The sequence below is a fragment of the Diplotaxodon limnothrissa genome, linkage group LG6 (genome assembly GCF_057381915.1).
Source record: "Diplotaxodon limnothrissa isolate DT_005_m linkage group LG6, D_limnothrissa_male_GT1.1, whole genome shotgun sequence".
NCBI classification, from domain to species: Eukaryota; Metazoa; Chordata; class Actinopteri; order Cichliformes; family Cichlidae; genus Diplotaxodon; species Diplotaxodon limnothrissa.
In genome coordinates, this window is record NC_140601.1 from 43,304,282 (window position 1) to 43,327,959 (window position 23,678).

The 23,678-nt window shown below is 52.2% G+C and overlaps 1 protein-coding gene across 2 annotated transcripts in view; it reads left to right on the forward strand.

Moving 5' to 3' along the window:
* Positions 1-23,678, forward strand: part of LOC146631308 (uncharacterized) — a 42,931-nt gene that overhangs the window by 8,772 nt on the left and 10,481 nt on the right. Inside the window, exons 2-9 of one of the 2 annotated variants that reach the window (XM_085355257.1) lie at positions 1,073-2,277; positions 2,763-3,188; positions 4,876-5,083; positions 8,735-8,926; positions 10,909-11,115; positions 11,693-11,845; positions 19,749-19,873; positions 20,049-20,402. In XM_085355257.1, the coding sequence (XP_085211383.1) occupies positions 1,231-2,277; positions 2,763-3,188; positions 4,876-5,083; positions 8,735-8,926; positions 10,909-11,115; positions 11,693-11,845; positions 19,749-19,873; positions 20,049-20,402 (2,712 nt within the window). In that variant the 5' untranslated portion in view covers positions 1,073-1,230. The remainder of the gene's footprint in view (positions 1-1,072; positions 2,278-2,762; positions 3,189-4,875; positions 5,084-8,734; positions 8,927-10,908; positions 11,116-11,692; positions 11,846-19,748; positions 19,874-20,048; positions 20,403-23,678) is intronic. The other variant, XM_085355258.1, reaches the window with a different exon arrangement.

Here is a 23,678-nt window from a genome sequence, read left to right on the forward strand (position 1 = left end):
ACACACACACACACACACAGACACACACACACACACACAGTTGTGCTTTCATATCCTTGTGGGGACATCTAATTGAATGCTTTCCCTACCCACTTATCCCATCCCTCAGCCTGACCGTAACCCAACTGTGACCCTGACACTAAAACCACGTTCTGAGCCTCAAAAATACCTTCAAACTGGTGAGGACGGGCACTTTGGTTCCCACAAGTATAATAAACTTCCGAATTTTGGTCTCCACAAAGATTACATGGTAATTACATGAGTACATGGTAAACACACACACATGTAGGCAGAAACGCAGACAGCAGGTCAGATTTTGGTGCGTGATGAACTTTGAAGGTGTTGCTCACCTGTCGGGGTTCTGACTCTGTCGTCTTTTTGCTGCAGTGATCAGTGCAGCCTGCAGAGGGCAGCGTTTCTCAACTTTCACTGCCCGTTGTTGCAGCAGCGGCAGTTTTAATGCACACTCAGAGCTTTGCTTCCTGATTGGATGAATCCTGAGCACTTTTCTTCTGCCTGGTTCTTTGTGACAAGCCTCTGGAAACCTCGTCTGTCAGGGAGAGACCGCTCTCATGCACGAGACGACGATGATGATGATAATGATGATGATGATGGACAGGATAACTTCGTTGACTGATCAGTATATGAGATGTTTACCTGAAGCAGCAGCAGCTGATGTTTGTTTTCTTGTTTTCTGCGCAGGTTAAATGTTAGATGACGATGTGAAGACTTTCAAACTTGCTTCATGAGTCGGTGTCGAGCTGTTATTTGCTCGGTGACAATCTTTCACTTGATATCTGACCGGAGGATCGAAGCGGTATCGCCGTGATGCTTCTTACTGTCGGTGACCTCGCCGTCAATAAGATGATGCTGACAGGTGCAGAGGCAGCTTCTATGATTGCATTCACGTTCGTCCTGTTGAAAGTTTCGCTTCTTTGATTGTTGGCCGGAGTGTCGTTAGAAGGAATTTAGCCGATACTAACGTGCTGCTCTTCTTCAGCTCTGGTAATGATGAAGATTAGCTGCTGATGTTCGATCAGAGTCTAAACTGTAACTCTCTGTCTCCCTGCAGACTCTGGAACGTTTCCAGGTTCCTGAAAAATGTTTCGGAGCCACGATGTGAGGATCCGTCAGAGCGGTCGAGCCTTCGTGGAAGCGTTGGGGTGTGACTGTGTCGGTGGAAAGAGCGCAGCGCTGTGACGTCCTGACCGCGAACTTCCTGCCCTCGAGATGAGCGCCTCCGAGCCCGCTAACAGTGTCCCCGTCAGGGGCGCGGGCGGCATGAAGCTCCCTCTCCACAGTGCGGGAGACCACAACGGGAATGCTTTCCCAATTTCGTCTTCCTCCTCTTCCTCCTCTTCCTCATCCTGCCTCGGGGAGTCGTCTCCTGAGTCGCTGCGGAGTCTGAGCGGGGGCCGGACCGACAGCCCGCTGGACTACGACATGTTCGACGTTACCCTGACGACGGTGAAAACTGTGACTCTGAAGTCTGTCGTTTCAGACTGGGCGCCCGAGGAGGAGCGTAACCCGGACGATGGCGATGACGGTGACGACACCTCGTTGGGGAAATCTCAAACCGTGACGGAGTCCAACGACAACTCCGTGTCGGTTTACCTGGACGCCAACGGCGACGACTACCACCAGGACAGCTGGAACGACAACCTGACACTCGCCCGATCGCTGACAGGAAACGGCGGCCTCATCAACGAGGACGTCAGCAGTGGAAGCAGTAACGGGAGAAGGCACAGCTCCTCACCTCCAGACTCGGACGCAACAGAAGTCCCTGCTGATGATGATGATGATGATGAAGAGGAGGCGTTGTTTGTGTCTGTGAGCTCTGATGTGGACGTGCAGAGAAGCAGTGCGATGATCGCGAGCTCAGGTGGTCGGTCAGGTGACGGCGTCCAGGTGACGGAGGAGGAGGTGGGCGGGCCTGCGGTCCACTGTCCTCCAGAGCCGTCCACAGGACGTCACGCAGATCCTCCAGCCTCTGAACACCTCAGTGAAGACACACAGATGTCGACTGAAGATGTTAAGAAAACGAGCTCTCCTCCACCTGAAGAGGCTGAAACGGGTGTAGTGGGCTCCAAACCTCCGCCCTCCCAGCCTGACATGAGTCTGGCAGCAAGACCCAGACCTGCTCCCAGGTCAGCCGCCTCCACAGCTGCCAAACCGCCCGGTCCAGAAGCAAAGAGGGTTTCCAGAGTGGACTTAAAAACAGTCAGAGCTAAAGTGGGATCACGCTCCGCCCCCTCCCCACCGAAACCTGCCACCCAGGTACACGGCAGCCAGGTGTTACTGTGTTTGCTGCACCTCCACCCCGACGTTCAGGGTCACTCGAAATGTTTTATGTGATAGACAACAAGTAATGTAATCACTGATTATTACTGGAACACCTGCACAGGTACACAGACCCATAATCAGCATAATCCATGTTAGCATGTTAGCATGTTAGCATGTTAGCATCGACCTGTAGTCCCAGATTTCACTGAAAGTTTCCTCCAACAAGTTGGTGTAGCAGGAAGTGTAGTGCAGCTGCTCCCTGCACAACACCTGAACACAGGTCACATGGTCACTGACCAGTGTCACGTCACATCACATAAAAACCCTCAAAGTAATTTATTACTTGGCTTAGAAAAGAGTAAAGGGCGTGTTTAATAGAAGCACACAGCAGGGCCTTCTTTAAGTGAGCCCACACTCTGAGCTGTTGCTTATCAGGTGACATGAACACTCTGACATTTTCAAATGTGTCTTCTACTCAGAATAAATCTGCCCCGTCCAATGGGAAGAGAGCTGTGGTGAGGAAGGAGGTGCAGGCTGGTGATGGAGGTAAAAGACAGCGGTCGTCGGCAGGTCCCATCAAAGTGGCTGTGATCAGAGCAAAGAGCAGGAACATCAAGCCAAACCACAGGAAAGCAGCCGGGGAGCCGACCGTGCCGCAGGAGAAGAGTTTATCCGTCAGCCGAACCCTGTCCACTTCGACCAGCTCGCTGGGCTCCGAGGTCGCTGGGGAAAAACGCCTGAATGCTCCCAGGAAGGCTGACCGGGACGTGCCCGATAAATATGGAAAACCTGATGAGGGGGAAGCAAAATGCCCATGTGAGGAGTGTGTGGAGGGGCAAACGGAGGGCTCAGGAGAGGCTTCGGTGTCGGCAGCCGCTGTGGAGAAACCACGGACGCCTACCAGGGTGAGTATGAAGAAGACGTGAACTGCACTCGTCTGCCTCATGAGAGTTTAAACATGTCGTTTTGCACACGAACGATCCGGGAACTCTGGCGGCTCGAGGTGCAAGAAGTAATTCGATATGTGCTTATTGTTGGCAGCACATCTGTGACATAACCAAGTGTCTGCATGTGAGGACGGAGGAGAGGTTTCCTCTCTGGAAACGGTTCAACACATGCAACACACATGAAGCGTGTTTATATACACACGCAAGTCTTTTTAAGCTTTTGCTGGGACAGAGAGCAGAGCTTAAACTGCCTCAGGGTGGATTTGAACATTAGCCCGGGTCGCTGCTCCACCCGCTGAGTTGGTATCGTCACCTCCATCCACGATATTTAATCCTTAACCAATCACAGGTGGTGTTTGAGCCACACCGTACTTTTATATCATATCAAAATAAAAGCTGCAAGACGTTAATGTTAAAGTTCCCAAGAAATGTCCGTCTGCAGGGCCTCCTGCACGCTGTGGCGTCCAGTCTGTGACCTGAGCTCAGGATTTACTTTGAATTCGTGTGAAGGCGGCATGTGGTGCAACAGGGCGAGCTGGATGCAGCGCTGGCGTGAACGTTTCCTCGTCAGCTGATGAGTTTGAAACTCGAGGAGATGAAAGATGAAACGAGCTTCCTGATAAATAACTGTGAGCTTTAGCTGCGCTGATGATGCGCTGAGTTTACAGGAGGGAGCGGTATGTGCACGGCGAGCGTGCACGGTCTCTGGTATGTGTTTTTGAAGATGTGTAAAACCTGCTGTCACAGGCCGCCCCGGGGGCGGGGCAGATACCTGTTAAACCCTGCTGTGAGAGTACGAATGTTTAAAGGGACACGTCACCACATAATCATCTGTGCACAGCTTAACTGCACGCTTCCTTCTGCAAAGCGATGTGGTTGGTGGCTGTAGTGTGGCGGGGAAAGTAGTTCCCGTCTGATTAGTAATGAATTCTTCAGAGGAGGTTCACGGCGCAGTTTCATGTCCCGTAAATATCTGAATATTCCACACAGACCGCGCACATGTGGTTTGAGTCGGGCCGACGTGACACTTGAGTTTGTTTTGGCAGCGATGACGGAAACGCTGCTGCACGCGTGCGCTCCATCTTTTCATGTATTACCAGACAATCAGCTGTGCTGCCAGCTTGCATGTTAACACATGATTTAGGGTGAACGCTGCAGTAATCCGCCGGCTCGGCCGAAGGAGGCTCCGAGGTTTCTGATCGGAGTCAATAAAGCAGCTGCTGAGCAGCAGTTTCTACAACACACACACACACACACACTCTCTGCCATAAACTCGCTCCATGTGTGCTCGTGTACTCAGAGGGGGAGGAACATGGAGGGGTGGGGGCGGGGAGAGAGAAAGCTCCTGGCCCCGTCCGAGCTCGGGTTCTCGAGGGGAGTGTACGACACAATGGCAACTGTTTTTGCCCTCCTCGTAGTTGCAGCACACTCCCAGTTTCCCTCCTCCTCATTTCCTTCCCTCCTTTTCCTCCTCCCCTCCAGTTTAAAAAAAATCTCTCTCTCTCTCTGTCACTCCTCCCCTGCTTCGCTCGTCCACATTTCCGACTCCGAGTGGGGAATGGCTAACACCATGGTCTCGCTCTGCAGCTCCGAGCTGGGGCCCCTCGGCTGGGACGCCGTCACTAAACGTCAGCTCTTCTTACAGAAAGTCTCCTCCAAGCTGGGACCCAGCCCCAGGCCTCAGGGAAGAGGCACCAGAGCAGACCGCGGGCCCTCGGGACCAGCTCCGGGCTCAGGGACCGGACCTCCAGGTCAGGGGAGCCCCGGACCCAGGCAAGCCCAGACGGATGGCTCCACGCTGGGAAAAGGTGGGCCGAGTGCTGGGAGTGGAGCTCCAACCACCAAGAGTCAGAGTGAGTCAGTGCAGTGCCTGCTCTCTGAGCACATACCTGACACACACACACACACACACACACACACACACACACACACAGCAGAGACCTAACATACAGTGAGTTTGCAGCTGATGGTTTTGTTTTAGCTGCAGTTTTGCAGAACTTTAATTTATTCGTGTGTGTGTGTTTTAGTTCCCTGTTGCTCTCGGAGGAAACACTCGGGGATGTTTTGTCCTCAGGCTGGTGTTTACTTCCTGTTTGTTCTTCCTTGTTTGTGTTTTTCGTGATGATGCGTGTGGAGACGTCAGGTAAACTGCTGCTGAGGAGACTTGACTTAAACAGTGCTGTGGGCTCTACAGGGGGTCCAGTGGCCTGTAATTCCACACGTGTGTGTGTGTGTGTGTGTGTGAGCAGCTTGTTTTCCAGAGTCACTGAGCCGCAGCGTCATTTACATAGCTGAAAATGCAGATGTGCCTGTTGTGGACGGAGTATTTGTGTGGAGACTCTGTGTAAAGGTCACGTTCTGCTGGACAAAAGCTCGTCTGTCCTCGTCGCTCACACTCGGGAACAAACGGACGTCTCTTGACCTGAAGACGGAAATCTAATGAATGGATTCTTCTCTGTGTTTGAGAGTCTGCACTTTGGATTTTTGCTGCAGGGGGAAATAAGCAGCGCTGAAATCTTCTTGCTAATAAGGATGCAGCTCGCCTTCGTGACTGTGCGATCATCTGTAAGGTTGGTGGGGTTGTGCAGGCAGCACACAGCTGTCACAGCTCCTGTGAACTGGAATCGAGTCATGCTCCACGTCGCCACAGACACTGGGACGGTTGAGTCTGCAGCTTCCAGGTCTGAAAGTTGGACCCAGTGCAAGATTGCCTTAAACCTGCGTTCTTGTTAATGTCCAGCAGGGGGCGGTGGCTCTGAAGTATCACTGTGACCTCAGCAAACACTTTCCTGCTGAGTTTGTTCTCTCTGTTTAACTCTTGAAACAGAGCAGTCAGACTGGAACACCTGACCAGGTATCCTCAGAGCACATCTGTAAGGTTTGGATCGGACACCTGCAGAGCTGCAATACATTGCTGAGCTCTCACAGGAAACACTTGGATGTACCAGCTGTTTGGAATGGTGTAGTTTGGTAGAGGTGTGTGCCTGAGGCTGCTGAAGTGGTCTGAATGAAACCAGGTGAGCCGAGCGTATCGAGCGCGAGCGGCGAGGAGCGACGTCTTGAGTCTCCAGCCATCAGTTATTAACACATGATTGTAGTTTGGAGCCACAGCACTGGACGCTGCAGCTGTGACGTTTGGGTGCAGATCTGCTGGCAGCGCTGCTGCGGACTCTGTTTGCACATTTCAAAGGGTTGATATTATTATTATTTAAAAAATTTTTTGCTTGTCCCGTTTGGATCTTTAGTCGTCAGAATTGTTGTCTGAAGGCCTGAAAGATGCCAAGTGGATTTACTTCACCAACTGGATCATCATGGCCGTATTGGTCCATTTGATCGACCTTTATTATAATTATGTATTTAATTGATTTGATTTTCAGTTGTTACAGATGGGACAGACATGACTGGGAGAAAGAATGAAAGAAAGAGGAGGAGATAAAGAAAAACAAAGAAAACACCATCACAATAAACTAGCTAACAGTAGATACTAAATACTACATGTTACTGTGCAGCACACAAGATCGACAGCGCACAATGTGCTTTGAGGTAGTAGAAAGTGTAGACAAGAAAGGTGTAGTTTGTGTCTGTGCACACCTGTGTGCATCAGCGCGCTTGTATTCAAAAGGTTTCTCCATGTAACGACCTGCTAGGGAGTGTGGGGAGACATAGACACAGACAGACAGGCGCACGCAGACACAAACGCGCATTCACACCACCGTATACACAAACAAATACTCGGCACTCACCCGACGTAGAGACAGACACAAATAGACAGTCGCACTCCCCAAACATGCTCTATATCCCGGGTCCAGGTACCCCCGCCCTCAGAGGGGCAAGCCGCACCCGGACCGGTTGATATCGTTTCTAACGTGTGCAGTTGTCTCGGGCTCGTGTCTGCAGCACCGTTTGCACAACATGAAACTAGTTTTCACTATTTTCTGTGCTCACAGCTCCTTTTTTGTGCGTTTGCATGTCGTGCATGAAATGCACAGCCATTATTGAAGTCGTCAGCAGGCAGCGAGTCGGCTCTTTGTTTCTTTAATATCGGGGTCGTGCACGTCGCAGCAGGAACGGTGGAGCCTGTTGGAGGCGCGCGCAAAAACACGAGGTGTGTTTAGTTCAGATGTTTGTGCTGGTGCTGAGAATCAGGTGAAAGGTGGGGATGTCGGGCGGGTGTGGCCGGGGCGTCCTGCTCGGTCCTCGTGCGTGAGCAGCTCTCACCTCACATCCATTTCTGAGGTAACAGAATCCAGCTGCTCTCTGGACGGCGTTTCCTCCAAACTGAAACCAAACGAAGCCAGATGTTTCCTGCTGGCTTCAGTTTTACTGGTGTGTGTGCGTGCGCGTGTGTGTGCGTGCGTGCGTGCGCGTGTGTGTGTGTGTGCGTGTGTGTGCGCGTGTGTGTGTGTGTGTGTGTGCGCGTGTGTGTGCGTGCGTGCGTGCGCGTGTGTGTGTGTGTGCGTGTGTGTGCGCGTGTGTGTGTGTGTGTGTGTGTGTGCGCGTGTGTGTGTGTGTGTGTGTGTGGCTCTGCAGTGAACACATGTCAACCTTTTTTCCTTGTTTAACAAGCTCTTTTTCCTTTTACAGCTCTTTGTGCGTTCCCTCTCTCTCGCTGAAAGTTGGAGAAACTTTAAATGTAATCATTCAAAGCCGAGTCTGTGACGGGACGCAGCAAACAAACACCGGAGCAAACTGCTGCCTGCAGAGAGGCAGAGATGTGATCTGAGGCGAGCTGGGCTGCGGTTGGTTAAACTTCACAACAAGCTCTCCGAGCGGCGAGATTCTGTCGCGCTTCACGTGCAGGAGACGAGCCGTGAGCTTCTGTTTGGACGTGAAGTGTCCGTCCCCTCTGTCCTCGTTCTCTCTGCTGATTGGCTCTTAACGCTTTGCTCGTGCTTCACTGATGCTGCTTCGTGCCGCGGTCCGCAGCCCTCGCCGGCCCACTCAGAGCCGCTGGATGCTTCGCTTGCGTTCACGTCCTGACATCTCGAGTCGCCGCCTGGTGTGAAGAGCAGGGCGGCGGCTCTCGGGGGAATACGCTCTGCTTTTAGTCTTTTGGAAAGAATGCGTGATTCAGGCCACAAGAATGAGTCTGAGAGGCGGAGCCTCTGTGGAGCGTGGGGGGGCTGTAAGCGATCATGAGTATCTTTGTGCTTCAGCTGCAGTCTGATGATCCACGGGTCGTGCTGGTCCTGAAAAATGGTCTAAAGTGAGTTTAAAGGAGCAGACTGATGCTCAGTGAACGCTTTCCTCTTTATTAGGCACACAGGTCAAAAGGTCAAAGTTCATCATTGTTTCTGCTGCTGTTTTTGTGATTAATGCAGTTCTCAGACACTGATCACCAGAGCAGCTGCCATCATGCTGTGTGTGCGTGCGTGTGTGTGTGTGTGTGTGTGTGTGCGTGCGTGCGTGCGTGTGTGCGTGCGTGCGTGTGTGTGTGTGTGTGTGGGGTCACCTCAACACTGAATGAATATTTGACCTGATGTTTCCTTTTCTTTTTCTCCCAGGCATCCCCAAACCTCGCTCCTCTGCAGTCTGTGGGCCCACAGCAGCTAAACCGACAGCCAATCAGCATCCGGGATCAGCGGGGCGACCCGCCGCACCCACTGCCGCCTCAAAACTTCCCGTTAAAGGGTTACCCACAAGCCTTAGCTCCTCCTCATTTGGAAGTAACGAGAACAATGGCGGCGCAAGCAAAGGTGTGTGTGTGTGTCTGACACACTGTCTGTGCATCATCAGGTGGTTTTCTTTGGTGTGGTTTCCCTCTCACTGCTGATTAACATCTTTGTGGGGCCCAGAAATTGGAAGTGTACTGTACACGTGGGGACCAAAATCAAAATTGAGGTTTTAGTGTCAGGGTTACAGTTAGGTTATGGTAAGAGGCTAGGGAAAGCATGTCAATGAGATGTCTCTCTCTCTCTCTCTCTCTCTCTCTCTCTCTCTCTCTCTCTCTCTCTCTCTCTCTCTCTCTCTCTCTCTCTCTCTCTCTCTCTCTCTCTCTCTCTCACACACACACTCACACACTCTCACTCACACACACACACTCACACACACACTCTCACTCACACACTCTCACACACACACACACACTCTCACACACACTCTCACACTCTCACACACACTCACACACTCTCTCACACACACACACACACACACACACACACACACACACACACACACACACACACAATCGTGCTCGTGCTTGCAGCATATCCTGTGCTCCTCTGAAGGTCAGGGAGCACATCTGGTCGGGTCGGAGCTCACAGATGATCCGTGTCGTCTCCTCTGCAGCTTTCAGGCTGCCGTTTGTTTTCTCAGGTTAGGAGCTGAGCGTCCTGATGTTGGTCGTCCTTCAGCAGCTCGGCTCACATCAGGACTCAGTCGTCTCCAGCTTCAGCTTCCTCCTCTGTGCATCAAAAAGAAGAAACCAGGTGAATGTAGATGCTGAATGTGAGGACAGGTGTGGTCAGTCGGTCTGAAGGAAACGATTCCTCGCTCTGTCCTGAGCAGCTGCACGTTCGGCCTCGCTCGCGTGTTGTTTAACTTCCTGTTTAGCCTTTGGTCTGCAGCGCTCGTAGAAAACAGACATCAGCACGTGCAGCGATCTCCTCGTTCGAACCGTTACTGGTCACAGCTGTAGTCATCCGTGGATACAGAGGTTTTCCAGATGTGCTCGGTTTCCCTCTTCGTTTGGCAGCGGCGCCGGCGTCCTGTGTTTCTGTTTCTTTGGAAAGCTGCACGTTTCACTGTGACGCAGTCATTTGTGCAAAGCTGACCAGAAACAACGGACCGATGTGACAGGCAGCAGGACGTGAATCATGCTTTCAGCTGGACTCGTGTCTTTAAGTCTGAATGTGATAACCGCCTGCACAGGCCCGTCCTCCTGCAGGGGAACATGGAGGTCACTTATTGTTACCATGGTGATATTTAGTTTTATCAGAGAGGAGCGTTGGTGTTGATCCACCTCCACACAGTTACAGCATCACACAGTCCGGCTCAGCTCTGCTTCAGGACACATTCGGACACGTGAAGCTTCACACTGCGTTGATGAGGTCTTTCCATTTTTGAGTAGATCCACTGAAACTGGAAACGTGTTGTTTGCTTCGCTGTCCTGGTGACACGCCCCTTTTTTTCTGCAGGTCCAAGTCAGTTTTTAATTCTAAAGGAGAAAGAACAAAATCATCTTTTTCCTCAACCCAGAGAAAACCTGCACGTTTCCTGTGCTGAAACCTGCTGCAGAGCATCGCCGCGGTGCTCTGGGTGCAACACGGCACGCCCCTAACCGTCCCCCCCATGCAGGTGTCACGAGGGGGGAATTATCAATGGAGACCAAACAGTTTGTGCGTCAGGCTGTAAACATGTTTATTTCTGCTGTAAAGTTTTAACGTGGCAGTCTGAGGACTAACTCACTGCTGCCTCTGCTGGCCGTCAGAGGAACTGCAGGTGTGGCTTCATGTTTCAGTTTCTTTCTGTAGCAGGTTAACCGAAGATCACCGGCAACAACTGAGAAACTGTCAGCTTTAACTCAGCATCACTCAGACGCCTCACATGCTCTTACCTCTCCAGGATGACCCCAGGATGACCCCATATCTGTTGTCTGGGTGAACGGGGGGAGCTGCTGTCACTCATCCAGTATTTAAATCAGCACATGAATAAAAACTCCTGCATCTTCTCCCGTCAGCAGCTCCAGCAGGGGCCGTACCAGACGAGCCGCCCAGCAGAAGCACACTTCCTGTGGGCAGCCAGAGTGCAGCAAAGCCCTCCGTCTCCAGCAGCAGCACCAGTACTCCCAGTGACGCTGTTACAAACGGTCCCAGCACTGCTGCTCCAAAACCTCCCGCCCTGAGGAGCAGAGCTGTGTCTCTGCAGGCCAGGACCTCCAGCACAGGTGAGGCACCGCCTGAGCCCAGATCAGCCTTTTAACCTTCAGACTAAATCTAATCCGAATGTTTGTAACTCGGATGTGCGATCGCCGAGCTTCAGTCGGTTTCTGTCTCGTCCGTCGGCACAGTCTCAGAGCTGCGGGGTCACATGACTGCAGCACAAACATAAACTATAAGAGCACAAAGTCGCACTGGCGTGTTAACTGTTGGAGAAGCGCATGAAAGCGTGTGTCGCCTCCACGCTGCTCCGCCTGTGAGTGGCGAATGACGCTGTGTTTAATGTTTTGGCCTCTTTGTATAAAGTGCAGTTCAGTGCGTTTCCTTCGCCCTGCGGGAAACGGCACAGATGTTTGTGTCCTGTCTGGGTCACAGTCGGGGTCAAACGCGTGATCCTATTACGGAGGCAACAGCAAAGCGGCGGCGGCAGTTACACCGTTTGCTGGTCAGAATCTGTGTCAGACGCTCTGCACGCTGCTCAGAGCGGAAACCTCGAGCCCGTTTGCTCGTTTTCACAGCTGTGGGCGATTGAAACGCCTCCGCAGGAACAGGAAATGGGTTTTGACTCCTGTGTCCTCTCCGCAGGTCTGAAGCCTCCGACGATCACCAACCAGAACGCAGCGAAGACGGCGCCCACGAAGTCGAGCCCCGCCGCCGGTCAGGGGCTCGCGAAGCAGGCGGTGCAGTCCCCGTTACAGCGCAGCGGCTCGGCGAGGGTCAGCCGGCTGAACGGCGCAGGTACGAGAGGCCATCTGACTTCCTGTGTTTGTGTGCGAGCGGCTGCCGGGGCGTGGATCACAGCGAGTCGGCTCTAAGGGTGCTTAGCATGAGTAGTGCTGGTTAGTAAAGCTGTGAGGGCAGCTGAGAGCACGCCATCACACACAGCTTGGCTGAGTCTGATCAGTGCTGCCATCGATTTTATACAGTCTGTTGCATCAGTGTGATCATGACTGCAGATGTTTGCTGCACAACATCTGCTTTTTCATTCCTGCAGCTGAAGCGAGTCGCAGGTTTGCATCAGTCACACGAGCGAATAATGACGCGCGTCGCCGGGTTTGGACTGATGGTGCAGGAGGCGGCGGTCTGACATCACTGCATGAACTCTGACACGCCTCCCAGCTCAAACCCGTGCGCTCGCTCTGTGAGTTGATGTTCGTCGAGCTCCGGCAGGCCGACGTTTCACGTTTAGCATCACGCAGCGTCAGAATCACGTCTTAAACCATCGGCCGTGACTCAGCTGCTCTCCTCCCCCTGCATGTGGCGGCTCTCGTCTGGGCCCGGGCGCCTGGCTGCCTCCCTCTGTGGCCGGCCTGGAAGTCTCTCTGGGGCCTGTGGGGCGCCGCTTACTCATAGACGTACTATCAGCCCCATGATGGCTTGATTACCACACACACACACACACACACACACACACACACACACACACACACACACACACACACACACACACACTTCATAAGGGCCACACATGCATTTGATTCAAACCTCTCTCATTGACGCTCGCCACAGCCGTCCTCAGGCGACAGCGGTTAGCAGCGTGGGCCTTTAAAGCTCTCAGTGGCTTTCTGCTCGTTTTGTCTCCAGTGGATGTGGACATTGATTCTGACACACACACACACACACACACACACACACACACACACACACACACAGCTCTGGTGTTATTGGCGCTGGTCTGTCTCGTGCCGTTAGAGGAGCACTGATGTTTCGGGGCTGTAAGGTTTTATGGCTGGTTTGCAGTTTGTCAACCAGCCACATGTTGTGCGCACTCACTCTGCACAAAGATGAAATCTGTCAAACACGCCTGTGAATGAAAATGTGCACAGGTGATTTTTAGGAGGTGGGCGTCCTGTAATCTGTGTGAGTGGAGGTAAACCAGATGTTGGAGAAAGTTCACAGCTGTGTGTCAGGATCTGTTAAATAACCTCAGCCTGTCTGTCAGCTGATGGCGGCGTCCACACTTGGATGCAAACTAAATAAAAGTGGATTCAATAGTGAGCAGAGAGGCTCTCGGGGAACATGGCTGCTTGGTTTTAGTTTTCGCCGTCGGTGGTTTTTGTGGGGACCTGAGTTTCCTCTGAGCCGGCTTCCTCTGTGTTCACTAACCTGGGTCAGGCGTGAGCATCAGCGCAGTTTAACCCAGCTGCAGGTTCTGAGCGCGCTCACAGGAGCAAAGGACAAACGGCGGTCTGATGATTCAGCTGTTGACATTCAGAAGTGTGTCGTGTCCTCTTTGTTCCTCAAGTTCAAATTCTCCGTCACGTTCTTCACATCTTCAGCTTCTTTCAGTCGTTTAGGAAACGCTCAGACAGATTTGGCTAAAACAAAGACGCCTTTCACAAAGTGTCTGAAAGGCGCCAATATGGCACCTGCCTGTGTGTGTGTGTGTGTGTGTGTGTGTGTGTGTGTGTGTGTGTGTGTGTGTGTGTGTGTGGACGGGTATTAACATCTTTGTGGGGACCAAAATCCTGGTCCCCACAGCATTGAAGGCATTTTTGAGCCTCAAAATGTGGTTTTATTGTCATGGTTACAGTTATGGTTCGGGTAATGAGATGTCCCCACAAGGATATAAATACATACGTGTGTGTGTGTGTGTGTGTGTGTGCGCGTGTGTGTGTGGGGTCTCCACAGTGTTTCTTCTGTCATCACGTCTGACCTCGACGAGGTTCATGTGTGGCACGACAGAGACCAGAGGAGTCATGAGGGAGGAGGGAACATTCAGACCCGCTGACTCCTCCCCTCCTCCCCTCCTCCTCCCGCAGCATCCCTCCCCCCTGTGTGTGTGTGTGTGTGGATGCTTGTCTTTGTTTGTGTGTACATTCTGGTGACACGCCTCTGTGGTGATGGGGGGGCATCGCCGTGTGCTCAGCAGCTGAGGAGTAATCGTCACCAGGATACGCTCGCTCTCTCTCTCACACACATGCACGAGTATCTCGCCCGTTTCTCTCTCTCTCTCCATCCGTGGTTGATTCGCCGTGACCTCGGCGACGGTGAAGCTCGCTGCTATTTTTGGCGCCATTTTCTTCCCGTGCTGGCTGCGGTGCAGGAGCCGCTCTGCTTCACTCCTTTTATTTCATGTGTTCGTGTTGCGGCAGCGGCTCTGTGGCTTTGATGAAGGCCGGATGGCGGCTTAGCGTGCGTCCTCGTCCCTGGACCGAGCGCAGGATCTGATTTTAAAATGCGGCGTCTTGTTTTTCCTCGTGGCTTTCACGCAGATGCAGGCTACAAATCCCAGCAGCAGTAACCAGATTCTGTTTTTGGAGGATTTTTTGTTTTTGAAATTTAAAGAAAAGGAGGATTTCCTCCCGTCCGCTAAAGAAGAAGTGGGTCAGTGTGACCTGCCGCTCAGGACACGTTGAGACAAGGAGAAGAACTCAAAGTGCAGAAAAGGACTGAGTCCGACGGAGGCGCCTCGCACCGAACCATGTTGTGGTCTCCCAGACTGTCGCTGTCCAACTTCCACGTGAAGCTGACGGCTAAAGGACTTTTCCGAAACCTCCAGCTGCTGTCGGGATGCAGGAAGAACACCGTGGTCTTCCACGCAGGTCTGGATCAGTCTCCGTCCCCCGTGTCCTCCCCACATCCACCCGTTCATCCTCCATCAGCAGCTTCACCCCGTTAGCTGCTTCCATCCCTCCATGTGCTCCACACACCTTCCTTCATCCACCATAGATGCACATGGCAGGGTGGGGCTGGAGCCACCACACCCAAACAGAGGAGCTAATGAGCTGCTTTAATCCTGCAGCCACCCAAAATAAAAGCCCCATCTCTGTAACTGTTTGCCTTTCAAAATAAAACTCATTTTCACCCCCCTCCTCCTCTTCCTCCTCCTCCTCCTCCTCTCCTGTCTTTGTGTGAAGCTCTAATCTTTACTCGTGTGATGGCAGATCAGCCTCAAAGGCCACTTCACCCCCTCCTCCCTCCTCAGCCCCTCCTGTGTTCCTGCACGGCGTCGGCAGCCATTGTTGCCTCCGTGTCTCCTCCTGTGGGGGCTTTCAGCTCGGCTTGCAGCTGCAGTCGCACACGGCTGTGCGTGCGGGGCTTTCAGTTCCAGCGTTGCGGCATGGCGTGATGAATAGCCGTGGCTCCTTTTAGCCCCGATACCCACGCCTGACGGGGCACGGCCACGTGATTCACACACAAACCCGAAATAGCCCAGGACACATCTGGCTTTTACTTATTCAGCCATTAAAAGGCTGCACTGTGTTTGTGCAGGCTGCAGCAGAGCCTGCGCTCGCTCTTAATGTGCCTCCTTTTCTGAAGAGGAGCTGCACGCTGCCAGGGTCTGTGTGTCCGTGCAGCAGGGGAGCTTTTCAAGTCCGTGCTGCATAAAAGCAAAAATCCCTGATGATGCTGCGAATAACCGTCAGCATTCATGCTAGCAGCACTCAGTGTCGTTCAGCTCTGTACCTCGACTGACCACGAGAGACGTCGAGCTGAATACGTGAACGCGACAGTGAAGCTGGTTCAGCCTCTGATGCGTCACATGCACAAACTTTAAACATGCACAAAGTCAAAAAACACCAGGAAGACTTTGTTGGATGAGCTGTTAGCCCTAAAAATGCAAGTGCAGATGTGCAGGCTGTGGTGCGGGTGCACAGTGTTCGGTGGAATCGGTGGAGAACTCAGTACATGAGCGGCTGTTAGCTGGGTGGAGGTGAGAGTGGAGGTGCTGCAGTAATGTGCATCTTAGGAATAATGTCCCAAATACACAGCTTCCACCTCCAGATGTGGATATTTTATATTGAACCAAAGAGGTTGTTTTTCGTGTCCAGCAGGGGGCGACTCCTGTGGTTTGGGAACAGTTCCCAGCTTCTTTGCTCGGTGACCTCAGTTGACCTGATGAGTTTGTGCTCTGTCGTAGTTTTCACGTCCCTTTGTAGAAAGCGAAAGGTCGCAGGTTTAATTCTAGGTGGAGACACGGATCCTCTTTGGGATTGGATGAGTAACGGTGGGACCTGTGGCGCCCCCTGGTGGTGAGGAAGCAGTGTTTGGGTCCATCTCCTGCATACAGTCTGTAGTCCAGCAGTGTTTCTGTGGTCCTGTGTAGAATTCAGGCACATTTAGTTTAAGTCTGACAATAGGCTTTTTTTATGGGGGGGTTACCGTGGTTACCGTGGGTGTGTGTAAACCACGCTCAAAGCAGCAAAGTTCTAAATATCAGAGCCCATCATCAGCGGTTTGAGAGCAGCTAGCTCGTCGGAGATGTTTCGTGTGAAGGAGCAGTTTTTATGTTAGGATGTGATTATTTCACATCACCTGTGGGCCGGTCCACTCAGGCTCAGGAGAGGTGAGCCCTGGTTGGTTGTTTTTGCTCGGTGTGAAGAAGCTGGCGCACGTTTCTGAGGTTTGACTGCTCGGCTTGTCGTGGGTTCCTGAGAGTCTCGTCAGGCTTACTCTGCGTACTCGTCTGTGCTGTGTGCTTTGGCTCGACGGGTCGTTAATCCCTTCATCGTCTCTGATTGTTGGCATTAATGTGGATCGTGCGGTTTGGCCCACGTTCATGTCCTTCTGTAAATATTGGGCTCCGCCTCTCTGACCATCCATCTGAGCTCGGCGGCACGTGTTTGGCGGCAGCGTGTTTTCAGTCTGAGCTCCACAGACCCACTTCCCTGCTGCTCTGCCCCAAAATGTAGGTCAGAGCAGGCTTTAGTCAGCGAGCGCGCGCCCGTGTACGCCGCACAGCGGTTCAGCTGAGGCCGGCCGCTCGTGCGAGCCTTAATCCGATGCAGAGGCCGCTGGTTTCCCAGATGTGGCGGCAGACGAGGACGTGAGAGGATGTTGTCAGGCTCGTTTCAGGCCGCGGCACACAAGTGGCCGATGAAGAGTCTGCTTGGACTCAGTCGTGCAGTTTGATTGGAAACGTTAATTTTTGTGTTTCTGTTAGGAGATGAAAAACGATGAAACCTGAAAAGCATTAATAATAAATTATTATTGCTGAGACGTGTTTGAGCAGCTTGGTCCTGTCTGTGGGCTGAGAGGGCCTCCTGCAGCATTTAATGTATTTCTGGCAGACTCTGCTCCTCTGGCTAACCAGAGGGTGGGAGTGTGTGATGAAGAGGTGCTTTGACAGTCTCTTCCTCCTCCTCCTCCTCAGCTCTGTGGAGCCGCACAGAGCTGCAGGACTGAGCTGACCTTCCGAATGAGCGGGAATAACAAGCAAAGGCATCGAGCTTTGTGCCACGTTCATTACAGAGCCTGAGGAAAACGCTGAGAGTAAAGAGCTGCTGTGGTCCTGTCTCAGTGTACGACGACGACTCCTCTCTGAACAGGAGTCGTCGTGATGTCCTGAATGTCCAGCAGCCTCTGTGGTGCTGACGTTGACCAGCGTGCAGCAGTGTGAGCAGCGATGATCGTTCAGTTTGAGTTTATTCATAACGCACGTTTTTACATTCGAACATTTAGCGTGTGTGTGTGTGTGTGTGCGTGCGCGTGCGCGCGTGCGTGTGCGGTGATGTCATCAGCCTGCTTTTACATCCTCGGGGCGATGGAGTGGGACAAATATGAAAGTTGTTGCTAGGAAACCAGGGGGTCTAATTTGGATGTAAATATATCAGATGGTGGACGCGTGCACCTCGTGACACGCTCTGCACGGTTGTTTCCATGGTAACAGGTGTGCGTGCACTTGTTGGATCATGTGTTGACTTTGAAGGGAAGCTGGTTTCATTCAGAGTTCAACCTCTCAGCACCTGGTGTTTTTGCCTCAGAGTAATCTGATTACATCGGAATAAGGATGGTTGCAGTTGGTATCCTTCGTCGTCCCGCACACGCTCAGTTGAGGCGGCTCATTAAAGATGGACCAGATCTGCTCTGTTACCTGCTGATAATTAGACTTTGGGCTCTGCAGAGGGCACATGCAGGAACTTTGACCGTCAGCGCTGTACTCTGATTACTTCAGAGTGAAGACGACTGTTGGTGGATTTTCACAGCTCGGCCCGAAGCCTCCGCTCCTCCCACACATCCCTTTTATTCCTGCTCCTGAGCTTCATCCCTGCGCTGCTTCTCTGACTGTTCTTCATAAACAGACCGCCCTGCTGAGGGCTCACGAGACTCACAGATAATGAGGCTGACGTGACGCTCGAGTGTGAGCTTCTACAGTTTACAGCGTCGCAGCGTTTCAGACACTCAAATTGAATTCGGGGTGCAGAAAGTGCATTTGTTCGCTGCGTGTTCGCAGCGGATTCTCGTGACTCAGCAGGGCTCGTCGCTGTGCTCGGTGTCTGTGATGTGCATGCTAACCGTGTGGTTTCTCTCTCAGTCTGGGCTCAGCGGCTCTGCATGCCTGCCCGGCACACTCCAGGTACAAACCCCTCACCGCAGCACTCGCACAGGTCACCACACACGAGCCACATAAAACAGCAAAGTCCTCAGGAATGTCTGCAGGATGCATGCATCAGCGTCTCAGGACTTTTCTCCTGTTACGCTGCAGTATCGAGCAGTTGCTATAGAAAAAACTTGGTTATATACTGCACTGTTTAAAGTAAGGAGAGGCTAAACACACTGTGTGTGTGTGTGTGTGTGTGTGTGTGTGTGTGTGTGCGCACCCTTCGGGGACTTTGTACAGTTTGAGTTCATCCTCGTTTGGTCATATTCCTGTGATTGTGTAAAGCGCTTTACAAATACAGGCCATTTACAGCTGACTAGCCTCACTCTAAAGCAACGGCATTACTCTGAAATGATTAATAAAGTAAAACAGCACCAGGCTACAAAGTTCTTACAGCTCAGAGGAAAAAATCAAGTCTCTCTTAATAATTTATATATTTTTATTTTTATTGAAAGGCAAAGATTCAGACGGCCTTTCTTGTGTGAACCCTCTGACTCTGTGACCTCGCCGTTAGATCGAGGTCGTGATTGGTCGGCGGGCGCTGGTTTGTGCAGGTGGCACAGTTCCACCTGAGGTTACCTGTAGCATAAACATCTGTGTGTCAGTGAAGCAGATGTGCCTGCACACAGCGATTAAACCTTCTGCTCCGCCAACGCTGAAAAACAGGAGCTGTTTGTCACGTGGGAGGTGTGCTCGCCTCCGCTATGAGGCGGAGCTGAAACGACTCGCCGAGAGGCCGGAGTCCGAGATTGAACGCCGGATCTGTTCTGGTGACGGTCCAGCTGACTTCAGCGATGCCCTGCTCAGAGGCTGCCACCAGAGGGCAGCATCTTTAAGGAAGTGCTGTCAGGGCCTGTCAGCGCAGACCTGACGGGCTTTCAAAGTTTGACGTGTGAGAGATCCAGATGTTCAGATGAGTCGCTACAGAAAACACCTGTCGGCTGATCGCTCTCACTGAATAGTGGCGAGGCGTCGGGCATCTCGCACAGAAGCTTCATCTGCAGTCAGAGAGGGAAGGAGAGCGAGCGCGCTGAGAGCAGACGAGTGTCGATCGCTCGCTCTAATTGCTTTGGTCTTGTAATGCAGCCCTTAATGCACATCCACACACACACACACACACACACACACACACACACACACTCTCCCATGATGCATTGGTTTCAGCAGCAGGGCGTGTGTGTTTCTGTGTGTGTGATTGTCGTCAGCCTGCTGTGTGTGTAACTTGAGTGCGAGCAGTGTTTGTGCGTCCGTGTGTGGACACCATGCTGAATGTCGCACCCGCCGCCCGCACACTAAGAGGTCGTCGCTCTCTTGCAGTGGATAAAAACAACAAGCCGCGGGAGGCGCCGGGGAAAACGCCATCGCACACCGGCAGCAGCTCGCAGACGGCAGCATCCACTGGAGGAAACAACCAGAACCTGCAGCTGCCTCCGCCCGACCTGGTACGTGTGACACGAGCAGCGGCGTCAGGGTTGCTTCTGTTTGATGCATCAGCAGCTGAGACGACTCCTCGTCCTCTCGCACGATGAGCTGCGTTTGACTCTAGAACCAGTGAACGTGTTGTTAGCGTGTTGTTAGCGTGTTTGTAATCTCACTGTTTTCCTCCCGTTTGTGTAGATACCAGATGACGTGAATGCTAACGCACCAGTGGCACCAGTTCCTCCAGTGCCTGCCACTAACGCCACCAATACTGCCACGTCAGGAACCGCCGGACCCTCGACTCTCGGTTTGAAAGCGAGAACCGGGCCACGATCCGGCCCCAGAGCCGGGTCTCGCCTTCAGGGCGCGTCCAGAGCTGGCAGCCATGGAGGCGCGGTGGCGTCGGACGGGACGAACGGCATCAAACAGAACCAGAGCAAAGAGCAGGCAGAGAAGAAGAACCAGGCCATCGCTCAGCTGAGGAAGCTGCTCGTGCAAGGGAACAAAAGAGTGGAGGCTCTGGCTACAGTCATCCAGCATCTCTTCACGGAGGTACAGTCACACCTGCATTTACACAGCAGTGACGCCACCTGCTGGTCGGTTTAGACCTCAACAAACCCACATGCATCAGTTATGAAGCAGTTTATCCCCCGCACAGCGTAGCAGAGGGCGACGTGGTCCTCACAGACCAAACTGTTTGTTTGAGACTGACTCACTGCTGCCTCTGCTGGACGCTGCAGGAACTGCTGCGGTTGTTTCTTTACGACACTGCATGCTCACAGTTGGAGAGCGCTGCCCCTCGTCAGGCTTCTGGAAGCACTCAGAACAAAGGGGGCTTTAGAAGGACAGGACTTGTTTCCTGTCACATGTTACTGGCGGTGATGTCGTTTGTGAAAGTCTGAAGAGCTGATGGCGTCTTTTAACTGTGCGCACTCTTTGATTTGTTAACTGCAGCACAGCTGAAGCGAGGCTGTGATTTTGTTATGAGGCGTCAGATTCTCTTCGAGCTCTTCAAAGGCACCACAGGAATATTTGCATGCAGGTGTCACACAGGTAACGGACTCGTTAGCGTGTTTCAGGTCAGGAGGGGGCTTTAGCGCCTCGTGTGATGGGGGCGGGTCCTGCTGCGTGGATGTGTTTGCACATGTGAGCGCAGCGTGGCTTCACGAGGTGAACGGCCCATCCCGTCCCTCGCCTCGGGCAGAGCAGGGCGTCACAGCCTGTAATTACAGGTCACTCAGCAGCGAGCGGTGACGTCGCCCTGCTGATATTTAAGGTGCTGCTGGAGATACTCGCAGAGGAGGAGGAGGGGGCGGAGCAATGGCTGTTTTTAGAAGGAGGCAGCAGGGAGAGACTCGCCACGCCCAGCTGTCATTAAGAACAGCACATGATGCAATGGAAAGATCCTGCTCACACGCTCCTGCTGATGGACGTGTGTGTGTGTGTGTGTGTGTGTGTGTGTGCGCCTGTTGTAAGTGCAGTGCTTGCCTCCTCTGGCAGGCTGAGGTATGGAGTGGATGCTGAACTTCCTTCGGTCCTGATCACACCGCGCACGTCCAAGCATGCAAACCCCCTCAGAGGACTCGGAGTCGGCGTGTCAGCCAATAAAAATATAATCATGACTGAATGATTCCAGTTTGAGATGCGTGCAGCAGTGATGTCACTGACCCCTGAACGCAGACGCGCTGAAGGCGGTTATTAAACATTTCAGTGTTGCCTCTGAGTCTCGGCGAGCCTCGTCTCCTGCCGCTCGGCGCTCACAGGTGACGTCGCTGTCCAACGTGGCTTCACAGCACCGTAAAAAGCAAAACAGGAGAAACGATCATTTATTCCTGTTTCCGTTCAGTAGTAAAATAAAGAGCCGTCGTCCCGTTTCAGCTGTCCTGTCATCCACACACAGCAGCCACGCCCACGCCTTTTAACCATTACTTCCTGGTACGCGTTGATGTTGGTGGACGCTGATGCACGAATTGAGGAAAACGTGAAACTTTTACATAAACGGTGCAAATGTCTGTGTTCGTGTTACAAAGTCTTCACCCTGAAGGATTCTGTGAGTGTCTGCGAGGATTTATTTTATTTATTTATTTAGGACAGTGCATGTTAATGAACATACATGTAAAAAAAAAAAAATTACATGAATGTAAACATGCCAGATTATAGCCGAAGGCTAATTTCCATCTGTTGTCCTTAAACATAAAAAATAGACATAATAATTCATAACAATTCATCATTCATTCATAATAAAAACTCCATCACCAAACTTGCACATACACACCATTCTGTTCCCAAATAAAACATTAAAACTAGACAACTCATACATGAAGGCTGCTGATTGGCTCAGACCAGCTCCAGGATGCGTCCGTCAGAGTCCAGGATGTGGACGGTGTGTTCAGTAAACACTGTGTGTTTGCAGACGGCCGAGCGCAGCCTACAGAGGCCTTCATGTCTCTGCTCGCTGTCGTGACTCTTTGTGTTGAACCTTTGTTGTTCTCTGTGCGGCCGTGTTGTGTTCGGGGGCCGAGCACTAATGCCGTTAATTAGACACCCGGGGGGTCGAGAGGCGCTCGTAGCTCTGCTTGTTTTCCTCGCCTGTACATTTTCTAACTTGACTGTACTGTTGCACTGATCCGAGAGCTCGGCCTGATGAAGCACAGCTGTCCTAAAGTTTCAAGCTGAAGCTGTTGTTGGCCTGGAGTGTCTGCGGAGCAAGCGGCTCATAAAACCTGTTATCAGCAGGAAAACCTGCACACGAACGAGAGCGCGCTTACATAACCCCGTCAGATTTTTGTGTTGGAGCATAAACTGCTCCGGGCTCCTGTCTGCCTGGGATGTTGATTAGATGGGAGGCCTGCTGGGAGGTGCTGGTGAAAGGGGGAGTCATGGGTGGAGGAGGGGGAGGAGCAGGAATGCAGCAGCTGCAGCTGAAGCCCTGAAGCTGTGATTTGTGTTTGTTATCTGAAGCATGAATGCCGGCACTATCTTATCTGCCTGCACACTTGAAAGGTGACTGCTGAATATAAACAGAGCACTTAACGCCAAGCCCCCCCCCACGCCGCGGGTGGAGGCGGAGCCGTTTGAGCTGCACTGGAAAAGCGTGTGTGAAAGCACGCCATCCACGGTTACTGACGGTAAACAAAACTAGACTCCCGACTGAAGCCGGGGGGGCGGGGTCTAACTAACTCTGTTAGAAGCTTCTTTTGCGTCGCTGCTGTTTGACAGATTTTTATTGTGTTTTTATTTTAAAATGTCAAAATATTAGTTTTTAAAATCCTCGTTCGGTCACATGGTGCGATGGGCTTTTATTGTGACGCCAGGAGGAACCGTCTGTGTGTGGACGGTTTGTGGGGTCTGATAAAAGACACAGACTGTATATAAAAGATGTCATGGCCGTCACACGGGCGTCTCTATGACACCGGGTCAGACTGAGGCTACAAACTTCAGTCACAGGCTTAAAGCACAGAAGAGTCGCCCCCTGCTGGCCGTGCAGGTCTAAGGCATTTTCACGTTGCCATCTTTTTATACAGTCTGTGCTAAAACCTCCCGAGCGTAAGTGTTTTGGTCTTTGTGCACTGAGTGCGTTTCATGTCGGCTGCTGTAGAAACCAGAATCGGTTTTATAGCCACTGAAACTGGACTAATTAGTCTTTCTTTAGAGCGTCGTGGTTTTTAAAATATGTCCCAGCTCTGCGGGAAACTCCCAGATAAATGTAACGCAAAGTTTATACGGAGGAAAAATGTGAAGCTGAAGACAAAGAGAGGCGTGATTTAAACGCCGATGCTCCGGTCCGGTGAGTTAACGACTGATAGAGCAGGAGAGAAAGGCAGATAA